This window comes from Colossoma macropomum, unplaced genomic scaffold, assembly GCF_904425465.1.
Source record: "Colossoma macropomum unplaced genomic scaffold, Colossoma_macropomum, whole genome shotgun sequence".
In the NCBI taxonomy this organism is placed as follows: Eukaryota; Metazoa; Chordata; class Actinopteri; order Characiformes; family Serrasalmidae; genus Colossoma; species Colossoma macropomum.
In genome coordinates, this window is record NW_023494794.1 from 2,137,055 (window position 1) to 2,159,414 (window position 22,360).

General features: G+C 39.4%; 1 protein-coding gene across 2 annotated transcripts in view; it reads left to right on the forward strand.

The window, feature by feature from the left end:
- The first annotated feature begins 1,715 nt into the window (after window positions 1-1,715).
- LOC118814321 (rab effector Noc2-like) overlaps window positions 1,716-22,360 on the forward strand; it is a 45,676-nt gene continuing 25,031 nt past the window's right edge. The window contains exons 1-5 of one of the 2 annotated variants that reach the window (XM_036579870.1): window positions 1,716-2,052; window positions 9,945-10,035; window positions 11,582-11,725; window positions 12,069-12,198; window positions 12,624-12,750. In XM_036579870.1, coding sequence (XP_036435763.1) covers window positions 9,959-10,035; window positions 11,582-11,725; window positions 12,069-12,198; window positions 12,624-12,668 — 396 coding nt within the window. In that variant the 5' untranslated portion in view covers window positions 1,716-2,052; window positions 9,945-9,958 and the 3' untranslated portion in view covers window positions 12,669-12,750. Of the gene's footprint in view, window positions 2,053-9,944; window positions 10,036-11,581; window positions 11,726-12,068; window positions 12,199-12,623; window positions 12,751-18,848; window positions 18,936-22,360 lie in introns of those variants that run through there. The other variant, XM_036579869.1, reaches the window with a different exon arrangement.

The following is a 22,360-nucleotide window of genomic DNA, read 5'->3' on the forward strand; positions in this document are numbered from 1 at the left end:
CATTGCCTCTTTTTTTATTTAGCCTAACGGCTGGCTTTTGTAAACAGGTTAGCAGCGCCGGCTAACGACTACAGTCTTAACTTCGTTTCCTGTGCGGTTAGTCACTAGCCGCAAAATGGTTTTCTGCTGTGTATTAAACCGTTTGAGGTGTTTTTCATGCTTCGGTAATGCTCAAATATTGACATTTCTCTTTGTTTTTGGAAACACAACCACTCAGGAATGAGTTAGCGCAGAGGAGAAACCTTTCAGTTCGTAGCTAGGGTTAGCCAACGTATCGCTCAGTTGACATCGACTAGCATCGGCTGTTTTTTTATTATCCTCATTACTATTATATATTTAGTATGGAGATTGAAGTCAGTCCCAGCATGTAAGTATGTGTTTTCAGCGATAAACTGATTTTTATTTATTTATTTATTTATTTTTTACCAAAAACTAAAAAAACATATAGCACAGTAGGCGTCATGCTGTTAGCCTGTTCAGCAGAAAGTCAGTGTTCTCTGTAAGTGTAACGTTAGTTCTGACCTTTGGTCAGCATGTTTATATTAAGAGTTAAAAAGCGTCACCTCAACAGCTTTCCTTACCAGTTTTTTCAGACATTGTACCCTGTTAGTAGTGCTGGGCGGTATTGCTAGAATTTAGCATCAGGATACTTTTCAAATCCATCACAGTACTGCAGTTACGGTATTATATTTAAATTAGCATGAATAAAAATACTGAACTTCCTGCTGCCTAAGTGCTAAGTACTGCTACTCTGTGCTGAAAGAATGTCATATAAACCTGACATTGTAAACATTAACCAGACAGAAACCTGATTTCTGGAAAGGAAACTTGCTCTGTATTTTGTGTTATGTGAACTGTTCTTTCAGAACAATCTGAGGCATCCAGCAAATGACCACACTGCAATTAAATGGGCAAATGGGCATATCAAACGTTATGTAATCTTCTGTAGTGCAGCATTGCATCCCTCAGCCTCATCAGTTTGACAGAACTCACACTTTTGTATCCCTTTTGTTTCCTCCATCAGTGTTTTCTCACTACAGTACCCAGCATACATTACGCAAATACATTACACAACCACTGGGAATCCCATAGCAATAAGGAAATCCATTGGTGTAGAACATAATAAATACAGATGAGCTATTTGACTTTCTTTTATCTTCCTTCTGCATTTCAAACAGCCTGCCTTCATGTGATCACCCCTAGGCACCTGTAGCGTTTCAGAAATTCCTCCCACCTTCAAGATACCTCATCAGAAGGGGGGTTTCTAGTATTAAAAAGAAAAAATCTCACACTATATGCTATTGTGGACCAACTGTGATGGGCAATTAGGCATGTTTACAACAGATGTAGCAATGCTTACGTTTTTGCTTTTGGCCACAGTGTCCCTATAACTTCTTTGCTAAAACTAAAAATCAGTTTGCGTGACACCAAAACTGGAACACATGTATAGATATATATTGTTCAGTACTAGTTCGACTCACAGCAAATGTTATGTATAAACCAGGCTGTAACATCACATCCCATTTTTTGATTTTCATTGACAGCTAGACCATAACTGCATGTGGACTATATGGGGTAAAGTCCCTTTTCCTCCTAATGAAACAGACACAAAGGTTGTGGTGTTTCTCTCCTAGGAAACCTGTGCTGAATGTCTGGGAGGGAACATGCGGTCCTCCCTCCCCTTTCTCCACACGGCTGGGAGGAGGGGGCACTGGCGTAATGTGACCTCAGTTTCCTTTTTTTCCCTTTCCTTTCCACTTGTTTGCAGAGTTGGAGATAAAACGCAGCGCAGCCATTGTCCGAAGCCAGAGCCTGGACCCACGGGACCGTCTCTGCTTTTTTGGGGGAGAAAGCTGAAGGGAGCTGTGTACAATAGGCAGCTCCGTTCTGCACTGTCTATGGGCAGCAAGTCTTTTGTGTTCCACCTGCTGCCTTATCGTGCGTCTCCAGCTTTAACCTCTTCGTCCAGCGCAGGTGTGTGCACAGCTGGGAGAAGGAGCGAGCGGTGTTTGGAAAGAGTCCCTTTTCTGCGTGGATACATAAAGTCACCAGGTGAGGCTGGGAATCTGGGCAAGTTTGCCTTCTTGAAGTTTGGGGGTGAAGAATGGGACATGGTTGTTCACAGCTGAAACATTTGTGACATTGACTTGTGGAGTTAATGACAGATGTCCAAAGTTGTCATGTTTTCAGCAAGCATGTGCCTCGTGCTTGCGTTATTTACTGATGAGTTGCATCAGTAAGCTGAACTGCTGCTGTTAGTGGAGTCTTTAACAGGTCACTTGCTGAAATGTAATATTGCAAATGGACAGACCATCTGTCCATATGCCACCTGCATATTAGACCTTTCTATTCACCCGTCCATGTACATCAGCTATATATACACCCATCAGCTGTAACATAATAACTACCTCCTTGTTTCTTCAGTCTTTGACCATTTTATCAGCTCCACTTTCCATATAGGTGCAATTTGTAGTTCTGCAATTACAGACTGTAGTCCATTATTTCTTTATCACCTTTACCCTTTTTGTGGGAGTTCTTCAGTGGTCAGGACCCCCACAAGACCACCACAGAGCTGGTATTATTTGGGTGGTGGATCATTCTCAGCACTGCAGTGACACTGACATGGTGGTTGCGTCTTAGCATGGGTTGCACTGGTACAAGTGGATCAGACACCGCAGTGCAGCTGGGCTACAGTCTGTAATAGTAGAACTACAAAGTGAAGCTGATAAAATGGACCAAGAGTGTAGAAACAAGAAGGTTTTTTAATGTTATGGTGTATTATAGTATGAAAATTGGATCTTGTTCTGATTGGACTAAAGTGGTGAAGTCTTGTGTAGTTAAATCTTTGATGAACATCTAACAGTACATATTTGATTTTCATACTTTGACTCTCAGTCAAATTTTAGATTTTCAGCTGTTTTGTTAAAAATAGTAGCCCTAATGATAAATGATAAAAAACGTGCTTTTTAGCTATCTGGTTTGATGAATTTGAAACATTTCTTCAGATGTGCGCTCAGAGAACATATAGACCAAAAGAAATATAATGAAAATCCAGATTTTCCTCTTTTCTGAAATAAAATAGTTTGATGAACATTGTTGAGGTCTTGAAACATACTGCTGTAAAAACAAGCCATTTTGAATTCAGTGTATTGTGATGTCACGAATACCAACTCATTTACAGAAATCTGCCTGCTCAGCCTACAGCAGTTCAGCACACTCATGCTGAAGTTATAAGGAGTGTTTCAACCCAGACTGCTTTTTGAAGGAGGCACAATACAGGGTGACCAATCAAAATAGAGATCATTTACATGTTTCAGTCATAAAGTTTCACCTCAAATATTGCAATATTGAAATAGTTGCCCTTAATTACTGTTGGCACGTCTGGAAGATGCCAGACTGCATTTTGTTGCCAAGCACCTGTACTGGACAATGACAAAGTTGTATCTGTCTGTCCATCTATCTGTCTGTCTGGCTCTCTATCTAATGGCACAGTAACAAAAACAGCCTGTTCAATTTCAAATGATAGAGAGAGTTTGGATACCAGCCACAGAAAAATAAATTATGACTGTTTTAAGTGCGTAAAACCACACAAACACCATAAATGGTCATCAGGAAAAAATATGAAAAAAACAGAAGAGATGCACAATTTGAGCCCTTTAAAATCTCTGATACAGAGTGAAATGTAGTGCTTCTTAATTTTGTTTGATGCTTCAGTGTTAAAACATGAAATGTCTTATACTGCTTATACTGCCTTTTAGTTTTAGGTCCACTTAATAGTCTATCCGAACACGAGACCTCTTTCTGGTTGAATAAAAGCTTTTGTTAAGCCCAGCATCTGCCTATTTGAAAGAAACAATAGTCGTCCCTCAACTTTCAATTTGGGATGTCTCGGAGCTCCAGCAGGCCCTCCAAATGAGATCACAGTGACATATAGTGCTTAGCTTTGAAGGCCAGGTCAATAGTAAACCCTTTAAAACAGGCTGGTCTGTGGAAGTCTATCATCAGGGGCAGTTCAATCACTGCCAGCGGAGGAACAGGATGTTTCAGAGGGATTGTTCTACCGTCATGTGACCGGTGTGACAGGTTGGCCACGGAGCCCTGTCGAAGTTTCCTTCTCACGCTGATCTAAGACCAGTTTTGAGGGATTTTGTTTGTATTGTTTAAGTTCGGGACGTGGAAGAGGAAAAGTAGATCCTAGATCAGAAGCAGAGCCTGGTGAAAGTTTCCTTTCTTTTTGCTTTTGTTGTCATCAGCCCCTCTCCCAAGGTAAACACTTTCTCTCTTTCTCGCTCTTTGTCGGTGTGCGTCTTTGTTTGCCAACAGCTTTTAAGTGGATTTGGCCTGAACAGCTGCCAGAGCGTATTGAGTTTGAAAGTAGCGTGGCGATCGCCCGGAGCCAGCGCTCTGTGGTTAATGTTATTAAGGTATTTTTTTTCCTCTGTCATGTATTTGTTCTTTGCTTCAAGGGGAAGTCTGAAATGAATATTCAGAGGGAACAGTGGTTACTTTAAATGGGGCTTTTCGCTGGTTAAAACAGCACTTTCATTTGCTGTGAGTTGAAACTGTTACATCAGAGAATTGCACATTCTTAAAAAAAAAAAGATGGTTCTTCAAGGGTTCCTTAACAGAGAAAATGATTGTAGTCGAACAGTCGAAGAGCCCTTTGCATGATTAAATGGTTCTTTCCATTGTGAAATGGTTCTCCATCAATCTGAAGAACTATCTCACAATGGAAAGAACCATTTTATTATGCAAAGCGCTCTTTGACTGTTTATGGTTCTGTTGTTACAAGCTCAACATCATAGCAATAGAACTCTTTTTGGTGCTACATAGAACTCTTTTCAAAAAGGTTCTGTATAGAACCATATAAAACACATTCTCCATCAGTCTGAAGAATCGTTTCACGATGCAAAGAACCATTTAATCTTGCAAAGGGTTCTTTGAGTGTTCATGGTTCTATATAAAACCATTCTCTTTCCTAAAGAACCATCTTTTTTAAGTGTTCGGAGAGCTAGTTTTGAGATTGTTACCAAATGAACGCTGTGGTCTTTAGAGAAATGGATAATTGGTCGTTCATGACAACTTGCTGATTTTCCTACTTCAGGCATCAATAAGCAAGCTAGCTTAGGGTTCACCTTAACAAAGCACTGAGTTGATTTCAGCTTATGTGAAAGTGGAATTTCACTTTTTTATTTTAGTCTTATGTAATTATTAACATTTATTCATTATTCACACTCATTCAGAGTGTTTTGATATGAAATGGTTGTAGAGAAGCTTACCAACTTCTTTACAGTGGTGGTGGATCCAGGCGTCACAATGTCTACAACATTGACTTGGGTGGTATCTATTTACGCTGAAAAGCTGAGCTGCTGCTGATAGAAGTCACTTATAACACTTATAGCCATCTCGTCTAGCGTTATTTCAAATACAGAAGGCAAAATCAAATCTCTTCTGTGGAGTTTGGATCTGTAGCTTGATAGGCTACCTTAATGTTAGCTTATCAAGCAGGCTACAGGCCCATACAGCGCCACCCATCACAGTACAGGTTTGGTTCTGAAAATTGGTGCTGTACTGACACAAATTTAGATGATAAAAATGTTTGAGATAGCAAAAGTAGAGTGACAGTAAGCAGAAATAAATCCTCTTCTGTGGTTTTTGGGAGAGAGAGCTTAGTTAGAGGCCAAACGTTCCACACCTCAGCATGATTGTAACTTACTATTAATAAAACGACACCTGTTTAGAGGAGAGCGCTCTCTAAACAGGTGTCATTTTAGCAACAGTTAGTGACTGATGTTGGAGTAAAAGCTCCAGTAAAAGCTTCTTTGTGTGCGGTTCTGCCACATGTAGCTCTTTGCTGTTGCTGAACTGCTATCATGCTTAGTTTTTCTGGGTTTTTTCCTGGCTCTGATTTCCCCCTTTTTCTGTTACGCCACCTATTGCTGAACTGCCACACCTCCAATCAGTGAGCCCTCTCAAATATAAATGGGTGCATTGTGTTTATTTGTCCCCTCAGTCTTGCAATAGAAATTTGACATCATTTTGACATACCGTCATTATTTTTAAAGATCATTGTTTTTACCTACTGCGGTGTACCACATTACTATCGTACCACCCACCCCTACTAGAAAACAAATGTAGTCGCTTTACGTTATTGTATGAACCTAATTCAGTTACACAACATTTCATTTAGGCATTTAGAGTAGAGTCAACATAGACAGACTTTATTATCACAAAATAAAATTCAGTTGTTGATGGGACAGTTGAAACTGTCCCATCAACAACTCGTGTCTTCTGAGGTTATATATGTTACATTGTACTGGTAAAATAGTCGTGAATCTGGAAAATATACATTTTCTTCTGGTATTGTTTTGCCTTGCTTTGCCCTGCCTGTACCTCTCTGCCATAAATTGATTTTTAAAAATGTGTTTTAGGCCAAAACCTTACCTTAGAACTATGGTAAAATAATGTCTCAGGCATCAGACAGTGTATCTGTAACCATTTCATGTAATAGGCTAACTATCTTTAAGGGAGCTTCTAGAGGCATTAAAGTCTTAGAGGCATTAAATTCTGACGCACATTTCTTTAGAATGGAAACCACAGTAAATGACTTTGTATACATTTTAACTTTTTGATTCTGCAGACATTTTGAAAAAAAAAAAGAAGGCAGAATAGTCCATTTAGCCATGAATTGTGTAAACATGTTGTGCCTTGTTCTCACATCTAATATCCTGTATGTCTAACATAATCAGTAGTGCAATGGTCTTAGTCACCCTTGGTTTTTCTTCATGCCCTTAGAGTTTCTCCTTTTGAATCTTGGTTCCTCTCAGTGTTTTTCTTCATGCTCTTATGGAGTTTCTCCTTTTGAGTCTTGGTTCCTCTCAGTGTTTTTCTTCATGCTCTTATGGAGTTTCTCCTTTTGAGTCTTGGTTCCTCTCAGTGTTTTTCTTCATGCTCTTGGTTCTTCTCAGTGTTTTCTTCCTCATGCTTCTAGGGTGTTTCTCCTTTTGAGTCGTGGTTCTTCTGAGTGTTTTCTTCCTCATGCTTCTCGGGCGTTTCTCCTTTTGAGTCTTGGTTCTTCTCAGTGTTTTCTTCCTCATGCTTCTCGGGCGTTTCTCCTTTTGAGTCTTGGTTCTTCTCAGTGTTTTCTTCCTCATGCTTCTCGGGCGTTTCTCCTTTTGAGTCTTGGTTCTTCTCAGTGTTTTCTTCCTCATGCCTCTCGGGCGTTTCTCCTTTTGAGTCTTGGTTCCCTTCAGTGTTCTTCTTTGAGCTGTTAAGAAGTTTCTCCTTTTGAGTGTAGTCCTCTCAGTGCTTCTTCCTCTTGCTCTTAGGGAGGTCATTTGATGAATATTGTAAAAGACAATATACAAAATCTGTTTTTTCACAATTGTCTCCCCAATTTAGTCGTTTCCAATTCCATCCACTACTTAACTCCACCAATCACAATACCACCCGCACTAGGAGGGTGAAGGCTAGCACAGGCTTCCTCCAAGACCTGTGAAACCCCACCGCATCTTTTCGAACTGCCGCTAATGCAGTATCATTGGACAGTTGAGTGCACTCGAAGGAAAGCTCCAACTGCCAGCTCTGTCATGTCAGCTAACAGACGCCTGCGCTGACTAGCATCATGTTGAGTGATGGGGGACGGAGGGCCATCCTGCTCACCCAGAGAGAGCGAGGCCAGTTGTGCTCTGTTGGACTCCTGGCCATGGATGGCTGTAGCATCACCAGGGAACAAACTCACGATCTCCTGATGATAGGGCCAACGCTTAGATGGTGGCGCCGCACTGGAGCCCAGTACTGGATTTTTTTTTTATAATTTTCTTTGTGATCTCCCTGGTCCTCAAGATCTGCTTTCCTGTAGAGTCTAGTCCCTGTCACAATCTGCCACACCTGCTCCAGCTAATAAACTTGTCCTTGATTGGCTGGATCAGATGCATTGGCATCAGAGGGGCATCTTGTTAGATGCAGGTTGGAACTAAACTCTGCAGGGAACTAGAATTGTGCTATCAGTACTATTAATTTTGGTCAGAATAATGCAAGATGGTCTTAAACAATGCCACATCAAGGATTCACCAATGTATTTTGGGATCATAATACAGTGCTGTTAAAAAGTCAGAGACCTCCCTTCATTTATTTAATTTTCACTTAATACTGCACTAGTAGTACTAGTTATCCATGTTTCAGTAGATATTTCTGAGATTAGGTGATCCACTTGCATAAAGAAGGGGAAAGTCAACTTTGAGAGGGAGGAGGAAAATCAGGCTCCACTCTCACTCTAGATCTTAGAAAATTCACAGGTGTTTCCTTCCACTGTGAGAAGACAACTCAATGCTATGAGTCTGAAAGGATGTGTAGCTGTCTGAAGCCCTTACTGCGAAAATGAAACGGGCACAAAAAAGAAGAAAATTTACAGATCAAACAAAGAAGCTGCTGGTGTTCTCAGAGCAGTGCATCACTAAATGTGTTTGGGGTTACTTGGATAATGAGAAACAGAAAATACAACCAACTTCTGAGACTGAACTTTGGAGTTGTGGAAAAACATCTCTGGAGATTTCTTTGAAAAACTGAAACAAGTCTCCCGAAAAGAATGGAAGACATTAGGTGGACATACTAAATATTGAAAAAAAGATATTATATTTAGATGCTGAGGCGGTGTTATTTCCTTTTATATATGTTTTCTACTTTTTTTGTGATGCTTGGTTTTGCACAGTGCAAGGTGTAGCAGTATAATTGGGATATGAGTATTTTGTCAAGATTTTACAGGTCTAGTTCTGAAGTGCGGAGTGTTCTGATGTTGCTGATTGGCTGTTTTTTATTTTAGAGCTGCTGTTTTGTGCTCTTTTGTGCCCGAGGCCTAAACAGCAGCGCTGTACAAAGGGCATTAGGTCGCATGGAAATGTAAACAGACTGAGTCGCTTAGTCATAAATGAGGTGCGTGTTTGAGAGAGCGAGAGTGTGACGGGTGTTTTTTTTCTCATGACTGCGCTTTTAAGTAATCTGCATCACAAACCAGATAAAACACAGCTACCCAATGCAGTAGCTACATTCATGACTTCATTGCCTGGTGCTTCTGGAGGAAAAGCACTTTTTTTCCAGATGTAATTGTAGTTTTTCTCTGTCCTTGCACCACACCTTTCTTGTGTTTATGCCACTGAGCGCAAACTTTGTGAGAATGTGTTTTTTAGGGCAGAATGTGTTTTTAATGCACAAACGCTCTGATAAATGGACGAGTGAGCAGGGCCAAGAGAAATGGACCGACTTCTTTCCTGTCCAACTGTAGAGGAGAGATAGGACACTGACTCATTGTTTAGAATCTAGCACTAACTCATGTGAGGTTGTTTTGTTTTTTTGTTTGTTTTGTTTTTTTTGCTTCAGACTTGAATGAAGCCTTTATTGTCATTTATTTATTGTCATGTTCAGAGAAAGGACTAATCATGAGGTCCAGATGCAAAAAAGGCTGCTGCTTTTGGATGTTCTTTAGTGAAATAGAGCTTTTCTTTTGTGAAATGGATATGAAGTATCAGTGCTACCCTCTAGGGCTAGTTATTTTACTATACATGACTGAAAACGTACATGACTGAATCCTCTTGTTTGTGAAAACCCTTTAACTGATGACTGTGTGCTAAACAGCTGTGCAGCTTTATTGTGATGTGGAAAATGCACAGTGGCAGCGTCACAGCTAACCACTGCCCCAAGGCAAATAGCTAACGTTAATGGCTTCTAAATTGACTGACATTGATGGCAAATGCTTAAGGCTTTGAGGCATTGATCTGCAAGCTTCCTTTCATTACTCAAAGTTAGCTTCAGGACTTTTCTGAAAGGTCATATGTCTCCTCTCTGTGATTGTGGCAAACAAACCAATAGAGAAGTGATTAAATCAATTGTAAGGAAACTGCATATATATAGAAACTACATATTTACTTGTCTTTGTTTTTCTCTCCAAGCATCTCTTTGAGGCATGACCGACACCATGTTTGGCTGTGGGAATAGTCAGTGGGTTTGCCCAAATGACCGACAGCTAGCCCTGAGAGCCAAGTGAGTGATTCTGCAGGACTATCATGAATTCTTATGCTTGTTCTGGTGATACTGAGTCAGTCCTGTGTCTGATTAACCGTTTGGCTTGTATTAATACTAAGACTCAACCAATATGAAACTTTTGTCACCACCACATTACTGATTCAAAGGGTTATGCATTTTATATTCGTGGTTTGTATTTTAATATTTTATACGTATTTAACTTCTATACTTTAATAGTTTAGTTATATGCTACTTTACTGACAGATATCAATGTCAGTTCTCAATTGTCACTTTAAAAACTCAAATAAATGGCATGAACTCAATAATAATAGTCTTAAATAATATAGATATTTAAAAAATTCTTTTTCTTATTTTTTTATAACTTGTGTTATAACATGTTATTCTCATGCTAAAGATTAGGAAAGTTCAAATTCACCGGTTCAGTCTATATTGCTAAGATTAGGATTGATATTAGGGTGATATCGAAATCATATCTGTAAATATTTGCACAAGAAAACATCGGCATCGGACAGATGTTTAGATTTGACTGATATTTTGAACGAATGTTTGATAATATATTTATTACACTCTGGATTTAGGAGTTAGGAGACTGTGAGTTAAAATCCTGCTGACACTGCAAATGAAAAAGATTGATAAATATCAGCTAGTATCATCAGGCAGTATTTCGAATGGGCACCAATTAATAGTAATTTGTTATTAGAAATCCCCACAAAATGTCTGGTGAGTTCATATTTTAGACAAGGCCCATTCCTCTTTTCTTTATCCACTCATTGCAAAAAAATGGGTTTTTGTGCTGGCTATTACTTTGAGAAAGATTACTCTTAACATTTCTGAAATGGCTGAGCACCTACAGTGGGTGTTAAATGACTCATAATTACTGACTCATAGGCAACTTTAATTAGTTACTGATAAGTAAACTAAACTAAAAGGGTTTTCTGTTTTCCATTGACAAGAAGTTGCTTAGCAGCTGCTGTAACTAAAAATTGTGCAAACACTTGCAAGGATGACCTAAATTTAGGTCTGTTGCAATTATTACATAATCACCTGAACATAATTATTTTTCACAGTTGTTAGCATTTGTCTTGTTTATTTCGCAACAAATGGAATATGAATTGGGGTGTGTTTTCCACCATTGATTTGAGACAAAATCATGTAAATAAAGGAAAACAGAGAACAAGTTTATTGAGAAACCTCATGGGCCTTATAAAAACAACAAGCTTTAGCTTCTGACATGCTGCTATTACACATGTAGAGGGCAGCAGTAAGTAATGTTCGTTAATTTAAACTCCAGCTGCATCTGTCTTCAGTTTGGAGCTACTAAGTATCAGCAGCCAGGAAGGAAGATAGCCAATCTGCCAATTAGTCCACTTTAGGTTTGTACTTTAATAGCTGTACTAAATGAAAAAAGGTCAGTAAATTATCAGTTGCGATCATTTCTATTGTAAACTAATTGTCTGACAGTATTTTATGATTGAGACAGCCTACGGAAAAAAAACAAGAACATTATCGCTTGATGTAATTTACTGTGTGTGTGTGTGACCAGGCTGCACACTGGCTGGTCAGTACATACGTTCCAGTCAGAGAAGCAGAGGAAGGCCCAGGCGCTGGACAAGCGGGAGCTGGACATCATTCTGAATGTCATCCGCAGAGCCGAACAGCTTGAGCTGATTGAGCAGCACAGGATCGGGTAGAGCTTTTTATCTGTCTGCATCGCTCTTGTTCTCTCAGAATGCCCTTTTGAGCTGCCTCTCACTAAACCTATTGTAGCTGTAGTGCTTTGACACGGGCTCTCCTTTGTATTTACATGAGTGCTGAGCCTTTTGCTTGAGCAGGAAAGGCCATAACCTTTCCAGATAATTTTAATCTGTGCAGGCCCTGAGTGCAGTCATGATAGATGCTTGTGTTATTTGTGTCAGCATATCATGAAGGCATCTGACTTAGAACTTCTTTTTTTTCTTTTTTGACTGTGGTAAATAAACATACCATGTACTCTGCATGTGAATATGACATTGAGGTGTGTGTGTTTACAGGAGACTAATTGAGCGTTTGGAGAACATGAGGAGGTCGGCGGTGGGGAATGGGCTGTCTCAGTGTTTGCTGTGTGGGGAGTCTCTGGGTCTGCTGGGAACTCCTTCAGTCCTCTGCCTCGATTGCTGTAAGGTAAAGCACACTATCTCACTGCTCCTACAGCCTCCACTCCATATAATGTCATTTTTGCCACTTTTCTCACTGTTACATCAATGCAGCTCGTCCATAATACTGTACTATAAACATGGTAACACTTTTTATGGCCCCTTGTAGGTTATCTACAGATGCTGAAGTAGTTATAGTACTGGGTCGCATTCATGACCAATTGGATTTCCAATACTAGATTTGATTTTCGATGTAGAACACAGGAACTGAATGTGGAATAATGTTTTCTAGATGTTCGATTCTAAATTTGAGATCTTTAGAACTAACAGAATGCAGTATGTTTGCAAGACCATCTGGAATATGTTTGATTAGGAAGCAATTAATTCTACAGCACGATAACAACCCAAAGCACATTGTGGAGAACATTAACACGTAGCTGCTGATGTTCTCAGAACACTGGACTGGTCACCCCAGAGTCCACACCTCTACGTCAGTGAATGTGTTTGAGATTACTTGGATCGCGAGGATTCGAAAATGCCACCAACGTCTAAGGCTGCGTTCACACAGCAGGTAAAAGTGGCTCAAATCTGATCTTTTCCCTCATGTGTGACACAGATGTGTCATCTTTGTGGCAGTGTGAACAGCAAAAAACGTATTGAATCTGACATTTTCACTTCCGATTTGAGACGCTTTCATATGTGGTACTGAAATCCGATATGTATCTGATACGCAGCAATGCGACTTAGTCTGAACAGCCAGATTCGTGCGACTTTTATGTCAATCCAACTCGACATTCGTCATCATTTCGCGCTGCTGAGACCCCATAAACATTTAGGCTGATGTTTCTGTACTAAAAAATGTGAAGAGACTTATCGCAACCGCTCCGTGTTCGAAGAGGTTTTGAAAGAAATGGCCGAACGCGGCAGTTAAAAGCAAAGTTTAAAGAATCTGAGGACACAAACTAAAGAAGTGACTGCGGCCGAGTAACGTGTCTTTTACGGCGAGCTCAAACACACTGTGGGTGATGAGCCCAGCTGTCAGCCATCGGAACCTCATGATTGCTCCTGTGATGCTGGCAAAGATGAAACTGAACCCTCCGGGAGCGACTGGCATTCGTTTGTAGTCAGGATTGTTTACCTGTGGATGAGCCACGTGAAGCAATGTGAAGCATTGTTCTTTTGCGCATGCGGTCAGTTTAGGAGCTGATCTGTTCAGACTAATGACGCGCACAGATCACGTTTAAAGATAATGTGAACAGCCAAACAAAAAAATCAGATTTGGTGAGATTTGGGCCACTTTTATCTACTGTGTGAACGTAGCCTAATAGTAAACTTTGGAGGTGCTGAAAAATATCCCTGCCTTAAAAAACTGAAAGCAAGTCTGCTGAAAAGAATCGAATCTGTAAGAAAGGTAAAGGGTAGAAAAAAAATCTATTTAGTTGTTAACACTTCTATGTAATCCTTGGTTAAATATGTTTCCTGCTTTTTTTTCCAGATGCTCAAAGACAAATAACTTTTGCTTGTAACTTGTACATAATAGCAATTTTGATTTAAATCTTGTATAATGTCTTTAAATCTTGTGCACCGTGACCAAAACTGAAATATGCGTGTGTTGTGAAAGCATGATTAAAAGTCTTTGCCGACTCTAATACAAAGCACTAACTCCAACTAACTTAGTTACATTTTTTATGTTTTGTGGTTTTCATAAAAGCCGGCCCATATCAATTTTAATACACTGTTTCAGTCAGTCATTTATTTTATTTTTACGATACTGTGATAATACTATGATATGACAATGATTACACCATTAGGGCTAGGCAATATATAATTTATACTAGTATATAATGTTGTTTTTTAATTTTAGTAAGGAGGTCTCCAGTCTTTTCTGCAAAGGGCTGTTGTGGCTGCAGGTTTTCAACAGAACATGAGCACACCTCGTATAACTAATCAGTTGTTTGAAGACTGAGAGCAACTGATTAAACAAGTGGAATCAAGTGTACTTCTCCTTGTTTAGAATGAAAACCTGCAGGTGACCCTTTGTGGTTAAGATTGGACACTGGAATGAGATTGGTTCACCGCAGTGTATGTAATTTTACCAGATGAATTATATCAGTGTTTTCCAACCCGGTTCTCAGGGCCCCCCAGACTGTCCACGTTTTTCCTTCATCCCTATGTTTTGTGAGTTAGCTTGGAGTAAAATTGTGGACTGTCTGGTGAATCAAAATACATAAAAGCATAGTATCCTTTCTGGAACTCAAATTGTACAATCAAAACAAGCTGTGTATTTTGGTTTGTAAAACATTCCCTTAGCATAGAGTAGAAACACTCAGGAAGCATTCATTAACTTTATCAATGCAAATATAAATATCTTTTGATGATTTTAAGTCATGTGTTGCATTGTAGAAAAACCTACCGACTCAGAATTCTTTATAATGGTGTTGATAGGAACCTGGGGTCACAATATTTAAAATGCTAATATAGCCATTTTATTTTTATATATACTGTTGGTAATGGTAAAATAGTGATAAACTTGAAAAAATACATTTTCTGTTGGGACCATTATCACCCTGTATGTACCTCTCCACCATGAGCATATTTAAAAAAAAAATGTTTTAGTCCAATGTACTTCAAAACTATCATAAAACAATGTGTCAGGCATCAGGCAGCACATTTTAAGAATTTCATAGAATAATTTCAGTGTGGGAGCTTTTAGAGGCATCAGATGTTTCATCTGGTTTCTATCACCACCACTTTGAAGAATTCTTACTTGGTATGTTTTTATAGACTGGAACATTTTACTTCAAACTGCTCTGAATGACTTTGCTTGCATCTTAATTATTTAATTATGCAGATATTTAGAAAAAATAGCAGAATCCAACATTAGGGTTAGGCTCAGGACCAAAGATAGGGTTTAGGGTTAGTAAAATCTAAGTTGAATTAATATTAGTTGAATGTAAGTTAAAAACAAATTGAACATCTGCAAGGCACCTACAGTGCATCATCAAAATGAAATATAACAGACAAAAACTTTTATGGCTCTCCTACAGTGTGATGCAGTAACGCTAAGCTTCCATTAGCCAGCAGCAGAGAGCTGTTCATGGAAAACCGATATGTTTTCAGCTGTGGCCTAACGTTTCAGGTGACCAGTGTCCGACACCAGGGGGCAGTGTGTGTCTAAATAACAAGCTCACTGTCTTCACTGCCTTTAGATCTTGTTTAGCCTAAGGTATGAGGCTTTGTTTAGATTGTTTGTCCACAGCCCTGCCCAGCTTTCAGGGTCAGCGTTTCCAGATGGAAGCAGTGATTCAACATGCCTCTTGTGCGAAACACTTGCTGGTGTAGCACAGACGGGTTGAAACGGTTTACCAATAAACCTTTGCAGGTGGTACGTTTAAAAGGGTAATGTTTAGAGAAACATTATCTTCTTAAATAGATCCATAAACTCTATTTTTCACCTGATATTTTTTAATGCGGCCCATTATGTTGCAACATCTGTCGCAGATAAAGGTTAATGTCATGGTGCTGAGTTTTAAATATGCAGGGAATATTACGGTAATTTCAAAGATTATTATGCTGTTAGTGGCATAATTGTTTTTATAAACCACATATGTTGTATTACGCATACTCGCAGAATGGTGTCGAACTGTTTTGTCGTTGCCATATGGGGTCTGTCAGGTGCCAGGTGATTGTTGAACTCACAGGAGGAAAAAAGAGCGGAGGCTATGTTTTGCTCCGAGCACAGCAAGAACTCATTTTTCCCCTTCGTTCAGCTGTTCTGTTGTTTGCGGGATCTAAGGATGGCTAATTATAAACAACCTCCTCAGAGATAAATCATCTCGACTTATCTCAGTCATCTCAAATCAGAGATTTTTTGCTCCCCGTGTCGTCCTTATCTTTTTTTTTTAAACCTGTTGCTTGTAGATGGCAAAGCCAACGATTGCTGTTTGATTTTGGCCTTCAGTGGCCGCTGCTGAAACACAGGGCTGTAGTCAGTTGTCATTCAAAACTGAAGGCAAATTATGCAAAGCGTTCATGCTCGCTCTGAGGATTCTTTTTGGAGAGTTTGCAGAAAATTGAAGGGCCTCCTGAGTGGCCTTTCTCTCCCTCTCCCTCTTTCATTCTTTCTTTCTCTCTCTCTCTCTCTCTCTCTCTCCCTCAAACCAATTTAAAAAATACAGAACTCTTCAGCAAAAGGTGTAATTACCAGTACTTCTCCTGGCTTTTGTCTTCAATTACAGCAAGCTTGATTAAAGGTTCTTTCTGCTTTCCTGTTATAATGCCATTTCAAACCTTTAGCATTCAAATTGATTCTTGAACTCCAATTCACCAGGAGCCAGTGTAATATCCTGTTGTAATTAAATTTCTTTTGCCGAAGATAGACGTGGCGTTCACCAGCATTTGGAGATGGACATTATGCTTGTGGTAAATTATACATCTTTATGCGTTTGTGTGTTTCAGTGATATCTTTGACAGACTCATTATCAGTGCACTGGTCATCATAACCTGCTTCTTAAAACTAGCCATTTTTCAAGCTCCATTTACAGCTGCATTCAAAGGCTTAGATGAGACGCATAGAGTCTACACTTCTGTGTGTTAAGCAACTATGTTGTTCGGAACTGTAGTTTGTAAACTCTTGAGTGTAGCTTAGAAAGCATATTTAGTATGATCTGAGGCTGGCTTTACATGGTGAAACTTTCATGCAACTAGTTGCATGTTGTGAGTTGCATACAACATAATTTCTGTATGGTTAAACGAAACTGTTCAAAGTTGCACACAACACATGCAATTGGCTCCACTAGCCAAATTAGCAGATTGTATTTTTGATAAACCATATTATTATCGCTGTCATTTGTGAGGTGTTATTATATATAAGCATTTTTAGCATCTTTGTAGATCTTTTCCAACTGTCATTGGTGTTCTGTTCTATATTTATATATCTGGCATTTATCATCTTTCTAGGGTTCTTTACTACATGTTTTTATACCTTTGGATTTAAATGCAACTAGATTAAGAGAAGACACAAAAGCAACATTTGTGCCCTCCCTCAGGGCTCTTTTCTTCATCACATACCTTCTGTTGGTAAGATGAAAGTTAAATACGCAAACGTAGCTTATATGTATGCCAATTACACGCACTTACACATATCTGTAGCACCAGATGGCAATGATGCTCTAAATGCGCCCCTAAACTGCATATAGAGTCCTGGTTTCAATGAAGAAGTAACAAAAATACAGATTTTTGAAAAGTTTTTAAAATCATAATCATCTTTATTCATTTTTTATTTTATTTTTTTTACTTTCCAATTCTTTTTATTTAATTTATTTTATGAGTAAATTTATTTCGTGAGTAAAAGTTTGTAAAGTTGGTTGTGCTTTGGACCCCTGCCCTGAGTGGATGAATCTGATGATTGTGATCGCATTGAAAGAGTATCCAACAAAAACTCAGTCAAAACTTGCTGTAGGCTGTGTCTTCCAAGGATGTAAGTGAATTACCTACTTTTATTATCTTAGGTCATCAGTATAATGCAGATTTTGTATTTGAGACCTAAACATCAAGCCAAACCTTCTCTTTGAGCCTGTGCTTGTGACATTTGTATGTGTGTCATGATGTGGTCTGGAATACTGTAAAATCCATCCCAACACTTAAATGATGATTTCAGGCTTTACAGGGCAACTTGCAGCAGAGCACATACACCATATTTTAGCATGTTTTTTTTCTCCTGACTCAATAAAGCCTTGAGTACACCACACGACTTTTAAAGTCTTAAGAGATTATAAAAAGACTCAGCATCTCACACCATCTGACTGTTTTTTTGCAATTTTTTGGGCGACTGAAATATTGGGGATCACACACTAAACGATTAGGGATCACACACTACTTACACTTTTAAGCTGTTGCTGAACCGAACGGAACTCGCTGTACTCGCGCAAACTGCTTGCTGCTCCTGTATTCTCTGCCGTTTGCGCTGACACAGTAAAGAAGCAGTAGGTAAGCATATTGAAGTGCAGGTCATGGATTTAAAATTTGTAATCAGTGTGGTATTTTTTTTAGACTTTTAAATGTACATAAACTTAAACTCGGCTCATTAAAAAGCTTTGCTCCACGTGTGAGTAACTTTTTGCCATTTTCCTTTGTTTACTTGCTGTATTTTCTTCTGTCGCGCTCTCCGTTTTCATTGGCTGTTGCAGGAGTCTGTTTAGATTGAGTCATTGACCAGTTTACGCTACTAGATTACCCGATCGGGAGGCAAAAAATCTGAGTCTGCGCCCCTCACACACTACTCGATTCTCTGTCCAATTGTTGACTCCAACTGACCCAACAATCTGCAGACTAGAGCCAACTAACACAGACTCAGCCAGACTGAGAATCGGGGCTAAAATCCGGGTAAAAGTCGTGTAGTGTAACCCTGGCTTAATGTTGCTTCTTTCTACAAAAAAAATTAAATGTCTACATATTTCTCCACTTCTGCCACTGAAGCTACTGGTGATGGTGATGTATTGCAGTTTAGAGCTTTGTTATCTTGTTATCTTCATACTTAAAAAGTTTAAAATGATCTATTTTGAAGAAAATTGTAATCTTTTAAAGGTTGGTTGATATTTGAATGCATCCTATGAGAAACAGGTATCTGTCCATCCATAGTCAGAGACTAACAGATTTTTTTTTGCCTTTAATTTTCAGAAAGTGTGCACCAAGTGTGGGATCGAGGCGGCATGCAGTCAAAAGAAAGCTCAGTGGTTGTGCAAGATCTGCAGTGAACAGAGAGAGGTAGGCTACAGTTCCAGCATCAGCACTCCCTTAAGATTCAATCCCAGTGCTCATAATTAAATCCAGACACCAGAGGAAAACATGAAAACAGTGTTTCTCTCAGCATTTACAAATCCTTATCTACAATTAATTCATCTAAAACCAAAAACAGACTATTCAGAGGTGCCCATCTGAATCATTTTGTGCTTTGCCAAACTTTGGTTGACTTTGTTAATTCCGATTGAGGGAAGGTCTGGTGTATGTAGAAAGCTATGGAACATTTTATCTGCTCAGTGCCTCATTATGGCACAGTATATGTAGACACATGCCAGAACCTCAGTAGCCATCATTAATGAATGGATCTTCAACATTGGTTGCACCATTGCTTCACGACCTTAAGAGGAGTGTGTGAACTGCCTCTGCTTTGTGCTGATTGAGTTCTTTGAGGGAGTTCGTGGCTGAAGCTTATGGTCATCATCATAGTCTGGGTCATGAGGGGAATTCTGACGAAACACGGGCCCCAGTCATGTTCGCATCACTTGACTGGGAAACAACATACTTTTAGTTGAGGTTGGACCCTCAAATGGTTTCTTTCTTAGCTTTAGAGGGTCATTTGGTATAGCCCTGGTGAAATGTGGTACATTTCTTTTGTTGTTGCAGACTACTGTGTAGTTACAGAAAAAAAGTACAGACAGTCTTTATTCCTACTTATCAGAATGCCACTTCTCTAATGATTTGTATGCATAAAATAATAAATAGTATACACCGGAAGTCCCCAACATTTTAACTGAGCAGATGGAACCTACTACGCTTATAACTTTTTTTGCTGTTGCTGAAAGAAACTGGTAAAATGGGGAAAGGCTTCACTGACATCAAGGGTGGGTGTGATTGGCTTACAACTCATGAGATCTGACTTGATTGGCCAGGCCAGATGAAAGGCAAACAGCAAAGGAATGACATCTCCCCTTATGTTAGGAAATGTGGACCAGTATGTATCCATTACATCAGAACACCTACTGGATATACTGTAAACTGCAACAGTAAACGTATTTAAAAATAATGATTGATTTTGAAACGTAAATACTGTTTTTAAGTGTGGTTTTGAGAAAGAGTATTCCCGGTACTTGTTTGTAAACACCAAGGGGTATCCAAACCCAGTGAAATGCTGTTCAGGCTAGCCCTAGAAGCAGTGTTACAGTGCAGAAATTACATCAGTGAATAATCCACATGCCTCTCTTATCAGAAAAATGAAGAAATTAAAAAAAAGTTACATAAAACTTCAGATTATATTCAAACACATCAACTCTGTGCTGTACTGTGCATGGAGTGTGCCCAGAATGACTTGCGAGTCTGCATAAGGAGATAGTGGCAGCATATAAAAGACAAGTTACTGACGGAGCATCTTATCATGGGTTGGACAGATAATGGAAGTCTCCTGTCGAAATGACTGTTCCTAGCTGGATTTAGGAAGAGGTTGACACCCCCCTACCGCTCTTTGAGCAGGGAAGTCACATTTTGTCAAACCTCCCCCGCTCTGGCCAACTTCTGAGGCTGTAATTGAGACATCCTTTGCTATCTTGGTTTTTCGGGAGATGTCGAGGCTCTCTGCCGGATTTCGTGCCACAGCGAGCACAGACCTCAGACATGTCATTACGTACGGTGTTAGTCCATCAACACAATTTGAGAAACTACTTGTGGAAATTCAGACTTTAACGTTTTTTAGCGGAAGACCACATAGCGAGTACTTGCATAATTTCTGTTTGAGTTTACACTAACAGTAGACTTTGGAAGGCTGGATTTCTGTTGTTGCTCTGGAGTAAAGCAGACAGCGGTGGCGAGCTCAGTGTCTGTGACTGTCTTGCTTTGAAAAGGTCATGGAATGATTTGCTCAAGGGTGTAATGGAATACACGTTTGAGCTTTGAAGTCATCACAAAACACGAGATCACAACATTAGGTACTCGTGTTTGTCTATGGCTCCAGGTAAGTTTTAGCCTGTATGTGTAAAGAATTCTGTAGAACTCCTTCTCAGAGCAGCTTAAACATGATCTCATAATGAGAATGTCTGGCAACAACCACACTCTCAGGAAAAAAACATACCAAGCTGTCACTGGGGCTTTACCCCTCTTGTCACTGGGGTGGTACCCTCAAGGGTACATCTCAGTACCTTTAGTTAGGGAACATAATTGTACCATAATCTAGCAGCTATGTTTTTTAAAGTTGTATTGACTCCACACACCCAGTCTCATCTTATGAAAAGTTACAAATATGCACCTTTCCACTGGGGAAAAAACTTATGTAAGGCACACAATTGGCCCAAAAAATCATTGTTGTACTTTTGAAGGCATATTTACATTGTTAGTCCCTTGATGAACAAAAAATGTACCCACACAGTATCTTTTTTTCTGACAGCACATGTGAAATTTTGGACTAAATGTGTGTAGGTTTGTACACTTATTAGGGTGGAAACAAACTAAGTGTGAAATGTCCTGGTTGGAAGTCGACCCCAAAAAGACTCAATTTCTCGATTCCAGGCATTAGGAAGAGTCAACTTTGTTTGCCCACAGCTGCATGCACCCAGAGTGGGAGATATTCTGCTGTCACTGTTAGACAGTAGACTGTCTGAAAAACACATTCTACCACAACTCACACATTGATAGTCCAACTGTATTTTACTTCAGGCAAAGTGGAAAAACAACAAAAAAATCTACCCACCTGAAGTTGACATAGGAAGAATCGGATACAACTTTTGCTGTCTGGTCAGAAATACTGTATTTATGAGATAAATGCACATGAACTCCACCTCTGAAGTCGTGAGTAGGAACTTCTGAAGAGGACCTCTGTAATCAGCTTAGTTATCTAGATTTCCTTGCTAAGATCCGATAGATTTAATATTGTACTCTTTATGTGCAAGCAACTCTCGGGATCGATTCCTGTTAATTGGAATCTGCATCAACTCCAAAATGTCTGGGATTGAGCAGCCCTACAACTTTATAATCCACCATCTTGTGAGGGCGGAGCTCAAGTAGGGGGTGGTGGTGCACTCGACAACGGTGTCCAACAGACAAACAGACCTGTTGTTAGCCCATGATCGTAGCATAAGTTATAATGGCTGAAATTCCTCCAAAAACCTCCATGCAGATTTGTGTCACGGTTGCAGAGAGCACTTTACCTTCTGTAAAAATAAAAAATGACCTCTTGCAAGCCAAAACCAGTTCTACTAGCTAAGCTTAGCGTTTCTCTAGCTTGTTTGTTTTGCTTGCGTTATTGATTTTACTTTGTTTGGGGTCAGTTTTTAGAGAGCATACTCTTAGTTGCAGTGAATTTCACTGCGATCCAGCACATCTGGCCCTGTGAGACTAAAGAAAATGAATAACATGAAAATTTGCATTGCATAAATACACTGAATTATTCATTTATTAAGAAAATGGACTGTACAACAAAGTTA